Source organism: Rousettus aegyptiacus, unplaced genomic scaffold (assembly GCF_014176215.1).
Source record: "Rousettus aegyptiacus isolate mRouAeg1 unplaced genomic scaffold, mRouAeg1.p scaffold_m13_p_17, whole genome shotgun sequence".
Classification (NCBI taxonomy): Eukaryota; Metazoa; Chordata; class Mammalia; order Chiroptera; family Pteropodidae; genus Rousettus; species Rousettus aegyptiacus.
The window spans coordinates 16019328-16037352 of record NW_023416292.1 but is presented as its reverse complement, the minus strand read 5'-3'; the positions used below and the strand labels follow the sequence as shown (position 1 = coordinate 16037352).

Here is an 18025-nt window from a genome sequence, read left to right as displayed (position 1 = left end):
TAATAAAGAGGTCAGTTAAGAGGACAAAACAGTTTCAGACATGTGTGCCCCTAATAACAGAATTTCAAAAATACATGCAACGAAAACTGAGAGAACTCTAAGGAGAAACAGTCAACATGTTGCTACTGTCAATAGCGTTGGTTTTACTAAATTTCAATTTTTCACTGTTCATTGCTAAAGAACAGTGAAAAATTGCTCAGTTTTAGTTGGAGATTTCAGTACCCTTGTCTGAGCATTGAAAACCACAAAGACATAGTGGACTCGAGCAATACTGTCAACCAGTTTGACTTAATTAATGTTTATAGAATATTCCATCTAACAACAGCAGAATATCCTTCTCTGTTCTTAAGTACATACAGAACAATTTCTATGATGGACCATCATTTGGGCCATAAAACAAATCTCAGTAATTTAAAAGGATTAAAAAACCTATGTTCTCTGATAGCAATGGAATTAGAAATTATTAACAGAAAACTGGGAAATTTTCCAATAGTTGGAAACTAAAGGGCACAATTCTAAGTAGCGTATGGGTCAAAGAAGAGATCAAAAGGAAATTAGCAAGCATTTTGTACTAAATGAAAATGAAAACAAAATCAGAATTTGTGAGATGCCACTAAAGCAGAACTTAGGGGAAAATTTGTAGCCCTGAATGCCTGTATTATTAGAAAAGAAAAAAAGATCTCAAATTAATGACTTCTACTTTCACCGTAAGAAATTAGAAAAAGAGGAAGTTAAACCAAGGTAATTAGAAGAAGGGAAATAGCAAAGATCGATGCAGAAATCAATGTATAAAACAACAGAAAAATAATAGACAAAATCAACAAAACCAAAAGGTGGTTCCTTGGGAAGATCAGTAAAATTGATAAAGCCCTAACTAGACTGGTTAGTATCAGGAATGGCAGAGGTGGCATCAGTAAAGATTCTACAGATAATAAAAGGATAACAGGAGAATATTATGAGCAACTTTATGCCTGTAAATTTTAAACAGAATTGAAATAGACAAATTCTCCCAAAGATACACTCTACCAAACTTCACTCAAGAAGAAACAGACAACCTGAATAGCCCTGTATCTATTGAAGAAATTGAATTTGTGATTAAAATATTCCCACCAAAAACTCCAGGCCCAGAAGACTTCAGAAGTAAATTCTACTAAATATTTCAGGAGTAAATTATACCAGTTCTGCAGAAACACTTTCAGAAAATTATAGAAGTGAGAATAGTTATTAATTTGTGAAGCCAGCATTACCCTTAGACAAAGACATGAGAAAAGAAGACTGCACAGAATTATCCCACATGAGCACACGTGCAAAAATTCTGCACAAATTATAGCAAATCGAATGGAACAATTTATTTAAGAAGTAATGGATCACGATGCACCAGTCGGGTTTTTTTCCCCAAGAATGCAAGGTTAGTAGAACATTTAAAAAGCCATCAATGTAATTTACTTTTGGTAACCACCTGAAAAGGAGAAACCATATAATCATCTCAATAAATGCAAAAAAAAAAAAAAAAAAAAAAAAAAAAAAAAAAAAAAAAAGCATTTGACAGCCTTACCTTTATTTCACATAATATCTCTGAGCAAATTAGGATTGGAAAAGAAGTTCAACTCAGTAAAGGACACCTCTAAAAAAACTACAAATAATGTAGTTTTAATAGCAGAAGACCAAATACTTTATCCCTAAGATCAGGAATAAGACAAGGTCATCTACTCTCACTACGTGTGTTCCAAAGGGTACCGGAGATTCTAGCCAGTGTGGGCAAACAAGAAAAAGAAAGAAAGGGCATCTAAAATGGAAAGGAAGTGAAAGTGCCCTCCACCTTCTTTTTTCCTGCAGATGGCGTGACTATATAGAAAATATAATGAAACACATGAAACTACTAGAACTAAGTGACTTCAGTAGAGTTGTGGGTTACAGGATCAGCATATAAATATTAGGATGCTTCTTTAGCAATGAACAGTGAAAAATTGAAATTTAGTAAAACCAACGCTATCGACAGTAGCAACATGTATGAAATACTGAAAACTACATAGCGTTCCTGAACAAAAGTAACAGTAAGTGAGGAAGTAGTCTTTGTTCATGGATTGGAAGGCTCGTTGCTAAGGTGACATTTCTCCCAAGTTAACCTGTTTATTCAGCACAATCCTAATCCAAATTTTAACAGGCTTGCTTTTTTTTGTAGAAATTGGCAAGCTGATTTTAAAATTCCTGTAGAAATGAAAAGGACCGACAACAGCAAAATAACTTTGAAAAAGAACAACAAAGTTGGAGAGCTAATACTACCCGATCTTGTAATTCATTATAAAACTAATCAAAACAAGGTAGTCTTGGTGTAAAGATAAATAGATCAATGGAAAGAGTCCAGAAATAAGTCAGTATGTATGTGGACAATTGAATTTTAACAAAGCACAAAAGCAATTCAGTGAAGAAAGGTTAGTCTGTTTAGCAAATGTTGGCACAATTGGATATTCGCATATAAGCAAATGGACTTCAGTCTACATCTTGTACTGTATATAAGAAATGAATCATAGACTTCAATGTAAAATCTAAAATTATAAAACTTTTAGACAAAAACAGGTGGAAATCTTTGTGATCCTAAGTGAGGCAAGTATTTTTTAGGTATGACACCAAAACACGATTCATACAATAACACATCGATAAAGTGAAATTCATCCGATTGAAAATGTATGCTCTTTGAAGGATATTGTTCAGAGAATGCAAAGACAAGCTGCAGAGTGGGAGAAAATATTTACAAATCAAATATGTAAGGATGTATATCTACAATATATAAAAGAACTCGAAAGTCCATTTGCATGACATTAAATATAATATTAGTTGTTAGTGAAATGAAACTTAAAATTACAGTGGGCTACCAGTACATACCTCTTAATCAGAATGGCTAAAATCAGAAAGACTGACCTCACCAGCTGTTGGCCAGGGTGTGAGAGACCTGGAACTCTCTACTTTGCTGTTGAGACTGAAAAATGGTGCAGACACTTTAGGAAGCAGTTTGATTGTTTTTTAAAATGTTAAATATAGACCCACCAGCTGTTTCACACCTAGATGTTTCCTGAACAGAAAACACTTGTATACTGATATTCACAGCAGCTTTATTGGTAATAACCGCTAAAACCAAAATGTCTATCGATAGGGGAATGGATAAACAAATTATGATATGCCCATGCGACTTAGGAGTAAAAAAGCATGAACTATTGATACAGCAGCATGGATGACTCTCAGAATAAACTTGCTGGAGGAAGGAAGCCAAGTACTTTGAGAACGACAGGGTACATGTTCAATATCTCAACTGGAGATTTGTTCACGGAGGTACACCATATACTTCGAATATGTTCTGTTTTGCATGCCACATATTTGAATGAGGCTGGTTTTAAAAAGTGCTGCAGTAGATATGAATTGACAAAAGACTCATGAAAAACTGCTTACGTAACATGCATCATTACTGCACTATTCATATAATGACTTTAAATATACACAAAGCAGAGAAGTCAATTGACATCTTTTTCTTAGAAATCATCAAGAACTTTAATTCATTTGGAGCAGTAGTTCTAAACCCAGGTGATTTTGCCCCCCACCCCAGGGGCATTCGGCAGTAACTAGAGACTTCTGATTGCCAAAATGGTCAATGGCATCTAGTGGATAGAGTCCACAGATAGTATTGAACGGTCTGCAGTGCACAGCAAAGTCTCGCTCAGCAAAGAATTATCCAGTCCTAAGTGGCAGTAGTGCCGAGGTTGAGAAGCCCTGATTCAGCACATCTAAAGTCGGTTTATCTGCTTATTCTATGAATCTTGTGTTGAACATGTTATTGACAGAACAGGTTGCTAAACAAATACCTTTGAAGAAAATTGTGTCTTAGGCCTTTGGGAATGGATAATGTATTTATGAGACTTATTTTTGAAATAACTATTTTTGTATAGCCACCTGGAGTTGATCTATCTGAATATGTTGCAGTATTTGTTTTCATATCATTTGAAAAAAGTTAAAACATCACTACCTCCATACACATAATTTCCCAACTTAGCCTCATAGAGGCCACCAGTGGAGCCTGGTTTTAATTGATGAGCTAAAATTTCATTTTTGTTGCTTTTTGAAATAATTAGTACCTATTTGAAATCTGAAATTTAGGCTTACGATTCATTAATTTAAAATGCCTGCCTAGCTGCCTTTTGGCCAGTGTTCTATAAGTAGGCCCAAACTCTTATTCACAGAGCAGATACTTCAGTGATTTTACTTGCAGACACTGGGATCTTAGTATTTTCTTCTTTTTCCATTTTAAAAGAGAACCTGGGAGAGAGAAAGTATAGGTTTTAGTGGAAGAATGAGGGAGAAGGACCAGGATTTAGATTGGGTTGAGAACGTTGATCCTTAGTATGTTGCTTGTGAGGAGTGGTATTTTTCCAAACAGATTGGTAGTTGGAATTCTGTATGTTCAGTTTGCTGAGCAGCAGTTTGCAGCTGCTGCAGATGTATCTGCATCTGCTCGTGGGGCGCTGATGTTCCACAGCTGAACTGGTCCACGTACGTCCCTCCGCTACGTCCCTCTGCGTGCTGCTGCCGTCTCTCGTACTAAAAGAGGGCTTTCTGAAGTAGACTCTGCCTCGGTTTTTGCGCTAAGACCAGGAGTTGGCAAACTTTCTGGAAAGGCCAAGTTAGTAAATATTTAAAGCTTTGTTTTGGAAGCCATAAAGCCTCTGTCGTGTGAAAGTAACCATAAGTAACATGTAAATGAATGTGCGGCTGGGTTCCAAGAAAACCTAATTTACAAAAATGGCTGGATTCCACTTGTGTGCCAACTCCTGTTCTGGACCCTCAGCGTTTCCTCTTTGGGACGTTTGGCATTTTCTGGTTGGGTTCCCACCGGTGGCTGGTCGCAGGTGGAAGAAAGTGGTACTCTTTCACTCACAGCTGCTCTGCTGTACCAATGGCTTGTATGGATGGTGGTATGGAATGAGGGACATGAACTTTACGTGGGAAGTAGAATGAGAGGGCATGCTTAGTCCCTTTCTCGCTCACAGTACGTATGCAGACGGTCGATAAATTATAGCAAGTTTACCTTTGAAAAGTCTCTGGCATTAGGTTTTTAAAAATGTACCTCTCTCTTGGCTGGTATAGGGCAGTAACCTTAATGCTCTCTTCGCTTTTAAGGTTCTCTCTCTTATCCGTCAACCGCCATAGATGGTGCTGGTTACCTTTCTAAAAAGCATTACAACACACATTCCTGCCTGTAATTATACCGTGACTCCTGGCAACACACAATAATGGTTCTTAGCCACTTTTTATTCCCGCGTCCCTTTGAAGATCATTTGATAGCTGTGATCCAGGAAAATTTTTTTGTGTGTTCGTTATGCAACTTTCATAGTTTTGGGGAGCTGAGCAGTTCATGACCCTAGGGTTTAATGCACGGTCTCTTAGTTTAGAAATCTTGATTTGGAGAGTAATGTGCATGTTTCTTCTTAGGCCGTTGTAAATGCTTCGTGATCTGGCTCCAGTCTGTCCCCTTTGCACTTTATCGCCCATGTGTGCTCACCCGCCCGCCCTCCCTCCCGCTTTTTCTGCAAAGAAATAACATCCTCCTGTCATGCCAATTTCTTCCATTCTTCTGTCTTTGTAAGTATTATTTCTTGCCAGGAATGTCCTTACCATTTCCCCTCCATCTGCCCAGTTTCTACTTGTTAAGACTCATCTCAAATATCAGATCTCTGTGAAGACTTTTCTGACATTTCCTCTTTGGCAGACTTAAACAAATAGGAAGGAATTGTAGCAAATGAAACTTGTAGGTAAGGAAACCTTCCCTTTGGGGGGCTGGGCTGGGCAGAAGGATAGAAGGAGGAATCTTCTAGGAAAGATTTCTTTGCTCTTAAGAGATATCCCTCTTTTTAACCTCCCTGAGCCTCAGTTTCCTAAATCAAATGTGATATTTATCTTAGAGGGCGATTAAGATAAATGAAGAACAGTGTTTCAGTCTCTACAGCACCTCAATATTTATACAGGAAATTCTCTCCTTAGGTCATTGGGTGGCCCCAGGACCTTATGCAAGAGTAAACATCTTCAAAGACCCATTTATTAAGAACATCTTGGTTCTTAATAAAATGTTCTAATGGAAAACTAGGTTTTGAATTTACTAAAACAGGGTTTCTTGATATCCTCCTGCCAAAATTATTTTAAGACGTGGGTGTATAAGCTACAAGTCATTTTGCCAATATTTATGTTGTCATAGGCATTGTCACTTTTAAAAGGCCAGTGGGATCTTCACTGTTAGAGGACATGATGCATTTTGGCTAGTCAGTTGCTGACAGAATAGATCTCTGTCTTTCACAAAGTAACACCTGTGGTACTCATTTTCCATGAATGACTTGGAGGGCATATGACATGATGATTTGTGATTTTGCTGAGCACAGATTTGGTCCCAGTAGGTACGTCTTTATGTAACCTGGTATTCTCCACTTTTGTGTGTACTAACTGCTGCCAGCACAGTGTATGCCGCTGGAGCCAGCTCCTGGTGCCGGTGACCAAGGAGAAGCAGAGAGCTATAGGGCTAGGAAGAGAAATTTTGGATAAATTAAAGAGTGAAATGTAAGATTCCTTGGCGACTGAAATTCATGATGTAAATCAGTCTACTCAGCGATTTGTATGACGGCGTAAATAAGTATGAATTATTTCAGTATTTTTAGGATCATTAAAAGGTCTGTAGAAGTGAAAAAATTAGTTACACTTTAATGTGTTATATGCCACAGTAGTATTCTCAAATTTGGGGATTTCCAGTGTTTTGGGATAGATCCTTCATTGGTTGTACTTGAAGTCATCACATAGGTAGGTATTCATTTGTTGAGACTTCTGAATTCAATGAGAATGAATGATATGGTCTGCGTGTGTGTGTGTGTCCTTCTGAATGAAACTTGTAAAATCATATAATTTCATAGTCCATTTATAGGGACTCTGCCTTTTCATTACCTACAGGTTAATGTCCAGCTTTTCTTTGTACTGTGACAGACGTTGCCCTTTCTTTACACCTCCTTCTCCAGACTCAGTTCCTGGTGCTTCCCTTCTCTTTTATTTTGCGCCCTCTAATTATCCTGCACTCAACCATCGGCACGTCCCCGAGTGCCGGTGACAAAGGATTTTACCATTCCTAGCCTTCGTGCGTGCTGTTTCCTTTGTCATCTTGTTCACCTAATGAACTTCTATTAGAAGTGAAGAGAGAGAGAAACTAGATATTTCACCCCCTGCCACAGCATTTAAACATTTAATTAAGGGTTGGTAGGGAGAGGGTAGTTTGGCACTGTGGAAAGCACTGAGGATTAGCAAACAGAAGACTTGCTTTGAAGACCTGCCTCTGCCATTAAGTGATTATGTGAGCTTCGCCAGACCACGCGACCTCTCACTGGCCTGTGGTCTTCTTGCTTCTCCCACTTTTCTTTTTCTTTACTTCCGTTTTCCTGCCCTCCCCTTCTTTCATTCTTGTACATTTGAAGGATTACGACAATTTTCCATTACTTTATCAATTACTACAGCCATGATTCTCCATGGTGGGGTAGGGGTATAGGGCATGCCCTGGGATGGAGGTGGAGGTGGATATTAAAATAAGGGTCATCTGGGGGATTTGAAATGTACCCCAAGTTGAGATTTTCAAAGTACCTACGACCTCTTAAATAATACTCATCTGTACTATTCTTTGTATTAGCATGAGGCAGAAGTATTTGTGGATCTATGCAGCTTAGTTCCAAAAGGCCGTTCATGAGACCATTTTGACTCCAAAGTCAAATGACACTAAACAAATGACCACTAACTCCACCTGTTGGTGGGAAGAGTAGTACTTTTTATTGGTTGTATAGTTTTTTTAGTTCCTACGAAATTTTACAAGTTGAAGGTTTTTAAGTTGTATAATTCAGAGAATTTACAGGGTTCCCCCTTTGCTTTTTATTTTGAAATAATTTCAAACTAACAGGGAAGTTATAAGAATAGTGAAGGGAACTCCTATATACCTCTACACGGATTCACAGATTTTTAACGTTTTGGTTCATTTGCTTTATCATCACTAACCTATGTCTGTCTGTTTCTCTTTTTCTCTCTCATACATATACATGCTGACATATTTGAGATGAGTTTGTATGTCTCATACTTCTTTGCTTCTTAATACTTCAACTGTGTTTCTTAAGAACAAAATTATTCTTTTATGGTCTACGGCATGCCACTCTGAACATGCCCAATCTTGTCTGATCTCAGAAGCTAACAGGGTTGGGCCTGGTTAGTACTTGGATGGGAGACCACGTAAGAAGACCAGGTGCTGTAGGTGTTAAAAAAAAATTATTCTTTTATGTAACCACAGTACAGTTATCAAATTCAGGAAACTGATACAGTACTTTAATATACAGTCTGTATTTCAGTTACGTGAATCGTTCCAATAACATCTTCCATCGCATTTACTGCCCTCTAATGTGGGAACTTTCGTTGTCAAGTCTCTTGAGTTTCCTTTAACTTGTAATGCCTTTCTGTGTGCCTCATAACATTGGCATTTTTAAAAGAATGCACTTAAAAAAGGTTCCTCAGGTTAGGTCTGTCCACTTCCTGGCGATCAGATTCCGGTTCTGCAGCCCCAGCTCGGCGACTCATGAGTGACGTTGTGTCCGTCCTTGAGTGGCATGTCGGAGGCACATGGCATCTGTCTGCTCCTCTCTGGTGATGGGAATTTTGATCCACGCAGGTATTTGACTTTTTTCTAATTAAAATAGCTTTGTAGAAACTTTAAAAAATATATGTAGGCAATCCAAAACTAGGGAAAAATTGACAGGTACACCTGAAGATAGTCACATTTTCGTGTATGTTGGTTATATGCTGTAATATGCTATAACACAGCTGTAATATGGCACAGTATACCGTAAGTAACTGTTTGGAAAATTGCTTATCTAGCACTGTGTTGTGAATGTTTCCCATGTGTCGCTGAGTTTTGTCTGTGTTTCAGTGGCTGCATAGCGTTCCACTGTGTGTAGTTCTTTGCCTGTGGATTATTCTGCGATGTTCATTTTAGCCTCGCATTTCAGGTGCAAGAACCTCTTGGGTGTCCAGGCTGTTTAACTACCTTTCTCTCTAGGCTCTCTTCTCTTGCACCTCAGATTTTGGCTCTGACCCTGAAGTCCTGACATCTGTCTTGCCCCTGTGGGCACTGACAGGCTGGGTTCCTTTCTGGGCTTACAGTGGCAATTTTGCCAAATACATAAATCTTATTCTAATTCGATTGCATAGTTTTCATGTTTTAATTGCTAATTATTGTACAGTATGTTCAGTTTTTTGTGTCTTTTATTTCAAATATATAGTGTTATGAGTTAAATGGACTCTTATGGATTAGTATTCTGAGCGGAGCATCTGCCAAAATGTGCACACACCCACGGAAACCAAAAACACACAAGAAACAAACATTTGGAGCACAGTTTATCTGTGTGCTTGGAACTTCCTTTCTGTTATCTGAATTTCTAGTTAACCTACATTTATATTTTGGGCCAGATCACATAGGAGATCAGAGCCCTTATGTACTAGAATCTCTTGGCAAGTTATCTTCAGCAAACTTGCTATGCTGGAGATAGAGTATAACCTTTAAAGGCATTATTTAATAGATTCTTTGAATATTTAGTTATTTGGAAATCTCTTCCCCTACAAGTATTTAGTTTTAGGCCATTTAGGTCTGTGGAAATATAAGCTGTCTGCAGATATGGGCCAGCTTAAAAATGGATCATCCCATTACTTCTACAGTTCAGTACAAATGGAATGTGATATCTCAAAGATTTATGTGCAGAGTCTCTCTTTTATCAGCTTAAGGTAAAACAGTTTTAATCCAAGTGAATTCTTTAAAGTAGCTTCCTTATTTTAAAGCATTTCTTTACTTTGACAAATTTTTTTTTTTTATATATGGATGACGAGGTGCATTTTAAATGGGCCAGTTTCTTTTCATCGCCCTTAGTAATATACAGTCGGCTTCAGGTAAGGTATTAAGGTGGCAATGTGATAAGTGAACATTTTCTTCTGTCCTTATCTTTTTCCTTCTAATTTAAGATATTGGCTTACTTTGTTTTGAAGATCATCTTTCTCACACATCTTGAATAGGTACCTAAAATATTTAGAAATAAAATATGTATCTGGAAACTGTATATAGATGTTTAAGTTTAAACTGTATTTTCGCAAGCTAGTAAACAGTCTTGCTGGGAAACTATTTAGTTCTTTTGACGTGAGATTTCTAAATGTATAGATTAATTTAGACATGATAATTTTTGTTTTCTTTTACAACCTGGGTGGTATGTGAAACTGCCATTGCAATTGGCTTACAGAGATCGAAGTTTCTCCTAAACTTGTCTTTTTAGTTGGAGAGTGTGAATTGCTATTATTTGAAAAATGCTTCCTATTCTTTGATTAAGAATTAAGTGTAGCTTAGAATTTTTTTTTATCACTTATACTGCATTACTACAGATAATTTTCAAATTGTGTGCTTTTGAAAGAATTCATAAAATACGACATTTATGTTTGACCTACACTTAGAAATTAGTCAACATGCAGTTACGTATCTTTTAAGAGACCTCTCATCATTACATTCAATACTTTCGTATTGCAAACTGTTTCTCATCCTTTAGTAAGTTTCTTTTTAGTGTACTTGTGTCTATTTCAGAATGCTTCACTTAGAGGAATAGTATACTCATTTTTTAAATCTATTAATTTGTATTGGAAATTTTCACCTGCTTCTGGAATTTAGAAATAGAAGAAGGGCTGCCTTTCCCTCTTCTGCTGTTTTTTAAGCCACACCACTGATATGTGGGCTTTGAGCCTCTACTTAAACGTTACCAAAGCTCCTTGCCCAAGGCCTTGCATCTGACTGGTAGTGCCTAAGCTAGGACTTGAACTCAGGACTTTCTGACTCCAAAATTTGTGTTCTTTCCTGTATAGTATATCATTTCTAGATGCAGTAACTTTTTTTTCCCTAAGTGATTTCATTTCATTCTCACAAACTCTCCAATGTACATTTTATCATCCTTTAATTTATAAAGGAAGATATCAAAGTTCAGAGATTAGTTTACCCAGCATAACACACCTGTTTAAAGTCCTAGAATTAGTATTCCATATCTCATGCTTCTCTCACTGACCTGCTTTCTCTGCCCCTTGCCCGGGGCGGGGGTGGAGGAGGGGAGAGTGGGAGGATGGGAGTTAGTAATGAATTAATGTGAATTCTGTTTTTTTGTTTATTTAAGTATCATCTGAGATTGCCATTTCTGTAGAATCAGGGTTCTGAGTTAAAAAGTGGCCGTGGCGGGATTGGAGTGAAATTAGGGGAGTGGACCATGCCGGTGGGAGGTTTCGTGCCCCTGGGAGGCTGGGAGAGGCCCTGTCGCTGTGTGGGTGGGAGCAGGGCCCGCACACCAGTTTCGATTTCTGGCAGAAGGTGGGGACGTGTTGTTTGCTGCTCATCTTGTCTGACGTCCAGTGGCTTACCCCTGGCGTGTTAAACCTTGGAATACCGGTGTCATTTCCTAAGGTCATTTCCCTACTCAGAAACCTTTAATGATCTCAGGTGTCATTCCCTTCCAGTGACAGCCCCCCATTTGACAGCTGAAACTGTCCACAGTCTGGTCCTTTCGCTTTGAACCCTCCCAGAGCGCGTCAGGAAGGTTCTCCTGAGCCGGCAGCCAGCACTCCACGTGCACCTCCTTCGGGCCGTCTTTACTTTTAAGTGTGTGCCCTTGTTTATGGTTGTTTTTACTTCTTTCTGCCTACCCTTCCACTTGTCTTTTTTTATACATAAACCTAAACGTCATTTCTTCCTGCAGAAGTCATGTGACTCTTGAAGCTGAATCACGGGGTAGCAAGTTGTAGATGGTGTGCTGGTCCTTCCATTTCCTGCCCTCTCCCCCTCGGCGGTATTATAAACTTGAACACAGTAGGACAGCCTTTCAGCTCCCTTCTCCGCTTCCCTCCTCTCTCAGTGTCCTCCTCCTCGCCCTTCTCTCCCTCCATTCTCTTTCTCCTTCCCCTTGCCTTCTGCCTTCTCTATTCCCCCTCGCTCTCCCTTTTTATTTTTAATCTGTTCATCAGTTCACCCATTTTTCCTGTCTTTTGTTTTTCTGTCCATCTGTCTTCCCTTTTTCCCTCCCTTCCTGCTGCCTGTTCCTATGGGCTGACTTTCTGGTAAATCTTTGTGTAAAAATGTCTGTCTAAATTCTCTTGGAGTGAGAATTTAGCTGGATGTGGAATTCTAGGTCAACAGTTATTTTCTCTCAGCACTTTGAAGATGTTTCATTTTTTATGTCTATTGGCGCTATTTAGAAGCTTTCCATTTTTGTTCCTATGTAATGTGCCTTGTCCCGCTTGCTTTTTAAACAGTTTAAAACGATGTACATAAAATACGACACTTTATTTATCCTGCTCAAAGCTAGTGATTCTTGAATATGAAGATATGTCTGACTTGTGTTCTGGAAATTTCTCAGCCTTTTTCTCTTTAAAGAGTACCTCTCATTATCTCTCTTCTTCTGGAACTGCTTTTAGGCTGTGTTAGCTCTTATTATTCTATTTTTTCATTTCTCTTAATCTCTTTTCACATTTTCTATTTCATGAATGCTGTAGAATTCTGCGTAATTTCATTTTTCTGTTCTACTTCACAGATACTTTCTTCAGTTGTGTTTAAGCTGGTGCTTAATTCTCCAAGGACCATTTATTTCTTTTCTTTTTAAAAAAAATTTATTTGGTTCTCTTGCAAACGTTGGTCTTGCTTTTTCCTAATACCCTGTGTTTCCGGTTTCTTCTTTTAAAGCTGCTGGTTTTAGTCTTTTCGGTTGATAGCCTGTATCTGAGAATTTTCCACCTGAAGTTCTCAGGTGGTAATCTTAATAATTGCTGTAGTTCCTGCTTTTACTTGTAGTGGATTTTTTGTTTGTAGAGTTGGTAAATTTTTATTCTAAGCTTGCAGTGGGGTTTTTATCTGTGGGAATCCCACATCGCCTGGGTTAGGGAATGTTCCTCCCCCCAAATTTTTGTTCCCCTCATCTGCCTGGAGTTCTTGGAATACCACTGGCTTGGGAACATGTTTAATGTGAATTTCTTGTCTTGAGGGTCCTGGACCATGCCGATAAACGAATTCAAATTCTGTGTCTGTGCTGAGCATGCCTGGGATTACAGATTTTCATTTTGTAGACAGATTTATAGATCCCCTCCTCCATGCCAAGACAGACAAGTTTCCTTGTCCTCCTGTACCAGTATACATTTTAAAATAGACTCATCACTGATGGGGTAGACTATCAATTTCTCTGGCTTTATTCTCAGTAAAGGTGGTGTGGGTGGGCCGGAGAGGAGAGTGTAGGGGTTTCAATTCCATTGTCATCTCTTGGTTGCCTTTTCTTTTCTATCCAAATGGTATCAACATTCAAGCCTACAATTCTAAATTTTTTTGTAGTGAAAAAATGTTTATAAATTGTTTTGTCATCCTTGTTGCTAGAAATCGGAATCCTCATCATATTCTTTTAAATGCGTGTAGTATTGTGTGTACTGATTATTTGACTGCCATTCTCCTTTACTGTTAATTGGACATGTATATGACTGCTTTGTTCAGTAATTCACTAATTCTTTCAACAGATACTTACTAAATAGGTAATTTGAGGTCGAGTATTATAAGTGTGCCTAAATGCAAAAATGAAAAACAGTGGTGTAGCATCTTGTTTTAAATATGGGTCTTTGACATCAAGGAACTCAAAGTTTATTAAGGAGAGATACATGAATAAATTGGTGCAAAAATATAACAATAGAATTTTGGCAAAGGGCATTAGGGAATTCTTACAACCCTTTTCTTTTTCTTTTGTAATAACTTGAACTTTTTACATGTGGCAAATAGCCAAGATAGTCTTGCTGAGTACCATACCAGAAATGATTTTAAGAGATGACCTTTTTTCGTATTAAGCTTTCATCAGAATAGCTCAATATAAATTATATTGAAAAGGAAATATTTTCTTTGTCACTCATCAGCATTTTGATGGCTGTTATTGAAACAAAGTACTGGGGAACTTGGGACTAATAACCAATTTTCTTATGTTGATATTAACAAGGTGGTGCAAGGTTAGCTGTCATACATGCTGAAGTGAGCTTACCTTAATGCTGTGATATACAAGCATTTAAATCTTTGGGCCTTCCATGAGTGTCATAAAATGTGGCTTTAATGTTTGTTTAAAAATAAATTTTAAAGAGAAACAAGTTCTGTAATTACTTTTAAATTGCAATTACAATGTTTTAGTCTTACCCTATTACTTTTTTTTCTCATGAAATTTAAGACTATTTTAACAAGAAGTTTTAGTTTCTGTTGAACGTGTCACTGTTTTCATGTTTCTTTATAATTGTCCATGAATTTTTTAATGTGCTTCTTTCTGGACAAAGGCATTGAAGTTGTTTCTGGTTTTCACTGTTGTAAATAGTGCTTCATTGAATAGCTTTATCTATATAGTTTTTGCTTTTTCTACAGAGTTTCGATGAGATGAACTTCCAGTACTGAGATTTTAAAACCAAAACGTATGAGCACATCAATTCTGTATTGTCTGAAGGCTTACAGAGAAATTGCACTCATTAATCGCATTTCACTACCGTGTTCTTCATTGTTACTTAACTCCTAGAGTATGTTTTGCAAAACTGTGAAATGTCTTCAGCATAGTATTCCTAATGATGATAGCATAAATGAGTTTACAAAAGATTGTGTAACTGTTACTCTGAAATGAGATTAGAGTAGTGAGAAATTGTCACTTTAACCCCTTGTTCTTTTACTTAAAAAGCATCAGTTTCTTGGTGGGAATACACTGAGAAGGTGCGTTAGGAAGCTGAATATGCCTGCAATTTAATCTAGTTTTGTAACCTCAAGCAAGGAACTAAATCTACACGTTTCAGATTTCCTATTTGGGAATTATATTGCTTGGAAAGAAGCAGTTTGCCTGTTTTGGGATTTAGACTCCAAAGAGTCAGATTAACTGTCTTTAGGAGTTTCAGAAGAGAATAAGGAAATGAAGTTAATTAAAGAAAAGCGGTTGTGATACTGGATCATGAGTGATTGTGCCAGTCATTGTGCTAGGTAAAGTAAATAGTGTTAAAGCATGTATTTGTATTGTTCAATCTGAACTTTTCTATATGCAAAGCACAGAAAGGCCTTGAGGCGCATACTAAAAAAAACTGTCTTTTATGACTTGCAGTGTTTTTGGCTTCGTTCTTAAACAATATTTAGTACTATTGACATGTAGTACATTTGTAAACAGTTATGAATAGGGTTTTTTTTTTAAAGGTATGCTTTGATGTACCTTTTTTTTTACTAAAAACATAATTTTAATATGACCTTAATTCTCATGGAGTATTTGAGTGACGTTTCAATTAAAAGCAGGCAAAAAAAACTTGATTCTTTACTGTTATAGTTTACAGATGTACTAATGTTTATTCTTGGTCTGTATTATCTCTTTCTCAATAAATAATGGTAATAAAATTTATATATTTGATATATAAAGTAGATTAAGGATACATTTTCTTTAACAATTTAATTAAAATCTTAACACTAGGGGGCACTCTTGATTTATGAATTCATATCTAAATTAATCTTTATGGGTAGAATGTGGAATGAGATGAAATTATTTGAAAACATTTTGTTGCAAACTGAGTGTTGCCTTCAGAGAATTTGGATTATCAGGCTCGCTTTGTGTAGCAGCGTAAATATATGTTGATCTTAGCAGCATCATAAGGCTAGTGAAGCTTATAAAATGAAATATTGTGGATTAGAGGAAGTTAAAGTATTTCTGTGTTTTATTCATTTTCACATTATTTCTCATATGCTTTTCATTAAAATTCTAGCACAGTGTTTTGCTCTCAGCAGGTACTTAGGACATATCTGAAGAAATGAAGATAAATGTAAGATGAGACCGAAGGCTGCTGTCATTAGTAATAGTTGTTAAGCATTTGAAAACCAAAACTGGAAACATGTTTTGCCACAGCTAGGAAGCAGATGTGAGGCATTCTCATTTCTTGTGCTTGCAGTTAGGACTTCGGTGATGCCCACCGCATGTATCTTGCCAGAGCTGTGTTTCTCAGGTTTGTGTCTTTGATTAGAAGACTCAATTGATTTTTAAGCTTTGTGTGGATTGCGTCGCTAAAATCCGCACCGTCACAGTAGCACGCTTACCAGTGTCAGTATTGCTTTAGGTACTTCACATTCTTTTCTCCTCGCCACAACTCTGAAGTAGGGCCCTCTTATCTCTTTTAGATGAGGAAACAGCACAGAAAAGTTGAGCAGTGTGCTGGCTTTAAACTTAGACAGTCTTGTTCTAGCCTGTGCTTCTAAATCACTGTCCTGCACTGCTGCTCCAGAGAGGGGAAACAGCATCGAGAGAATTATTATCGATGTTTCAAACTCAGTTTTTAAAGTGAGCATGGTTTTAAATACCTGATTTATAGACACTCGTTTTTCTTATGAAAAACACCTTAGAGATTTAAATTTGGAAAGGGGTCTTAAAGTCCATTTACTCTTGTCATTTTACAGAGAGGAGGGAATTCTGTCCTAGATAGGTAAAGCTATTTGTGGAAAGGGATTAGAACTTCAGGTAAACATTTTGACTTCCAGTAAAGTGGAAAGAAATATGGTGTGAAAAGAATATTTGACTAGAATTTAGGATGGCTTGAATTTTATTCTTGGCGCCTCATTTACCAGGCTCTGTGCTCAGAGGCTGTTCTTTGTGTTGTGTTGTGAGCATAATATCTTCCTTAATTAGTCTTATTGGTAGTTGTGAAGGTCAGTGAGATAATGGGTTGAAGATGTTCAATAAACTTTAAAACTCTATACAAGTAAATATATATCATGGTATTATTTGTTTATCTTTGTAAACTAGATTATCAGCAATGATAAAATTAGTATTGTTGATTTAGGGATGTCATTTAGATCTCTAAAAATTTATTGCTACGCCATGTGTTACTTTGCCACATTTTTTTACACTTTTATTTACTTAAAACTGAAAAAGTTCTTGAATTTTTCTCACAGTAAGTGGAAAATTATGGTTTTGCTTTGCTGATGAAGAACGTGATGGTAACACGTATTGAACACTGTCTATTTGGTATATCTGGTCATTTGAAAATAACACACAGGATTGCCCTCAGACTGCATTTAGTGATTTCACCGAAAGAAAAGAGTTCAGTAAAGTTGAAAACATTTATTTCTCCACACGGTGATAGGCATGGAATTGTTTTCTTAAACTTGCAGTAATAAACACACGTTTAAGCTTTTGGTTATGTTTTACAGGAATAAGGATGTATTTGTGGCCTTGGACGTGAACTAGTCTTCCTCGTTAACGTAGCGTTGGGGACGGATGTTGTGGGAAGCATGGACCTAACGAACGGGCAGGCAAGCAGTGGTAATGTTGCCGCTACTGCTTCTGAGGTGAGACATTTAAGAAGTTTGCTGGTATAGTTTCTTACCTGGCATTGTGACTTTTCTAGCATTATAGGTGGTCACACATTGAAATCAGAATGTGAGAGAAAGAGCTACGCACGTTTTAGTTTCTTAAAAAACTATTTTAATTGTATCATTTGCACATTGACTGTATCTTTGAAACAGTTCATCCTTATCCGCTTAAAATACTTGACAAATGATTACTTAAAATCCTTTCTTGGGCTTAGTTGTAAAGGACACATAAAATTTCTCTTGTGAGTGTTTTTACATTACATGAACCTGAGGGCGATAGTACAGGTGAGTCTTTTATTTGGAATTATGTAATTCTGGACACTGTCTAGATCCCTTGACGCCAGGCCTGCTGAGGGTGATCAGAGAACCACGAGCCTGGAATGCGAAGGGCGACTCCGGGATGTAGCCGAGGGAGTTAAAGATGGAGACGAAGACTGTGGCTCATCTCTCCAATAAATGTGCCATAATTTTATTTTGGCCTTACCTTTTTTTCTATTTGTTTTGTCTATAAATCTCGGCTACTTGCCTGCTTTCCTTAATTACTTTAATATCTAGCTTCTCTAT

At 37.3% G+C, this 18025-nt stretch overlaps 1 protein-coding gene across 5 annotated transcripts in view; it reads left to right on the top strand.

The window, feature by feature from the left end:
* Positions 1 to 18025, top strand: part of RALGPS2 (Ral GEF with PH domain and SH3 binding motif 2) — a 173022-nt gene that overhangs the window by 70036 nt on the left and 84961 nt on the right. For 4 of the 5 annotated variants that reach the window (XM_016141197.2, XM_016141196.2, XM_016141200.2 and 1 more), the window contains exon 2: positions 17300 to 17437. In XM_016141197.2, coding sequence (XP_015996683.2) covers positions 17381 to 17437 — 57 coding nt within the window. In that variant the 5' untranslated portion in view covers positions 17300 to 17380. Of the gene's footprint in view, positions 1 to 8378; positions 8723 to 17299; positions 17438 to 18025 lie in introns of those variants that run through there. The other variant, XM_036234576.1, reaches the window with a different exon arrangement.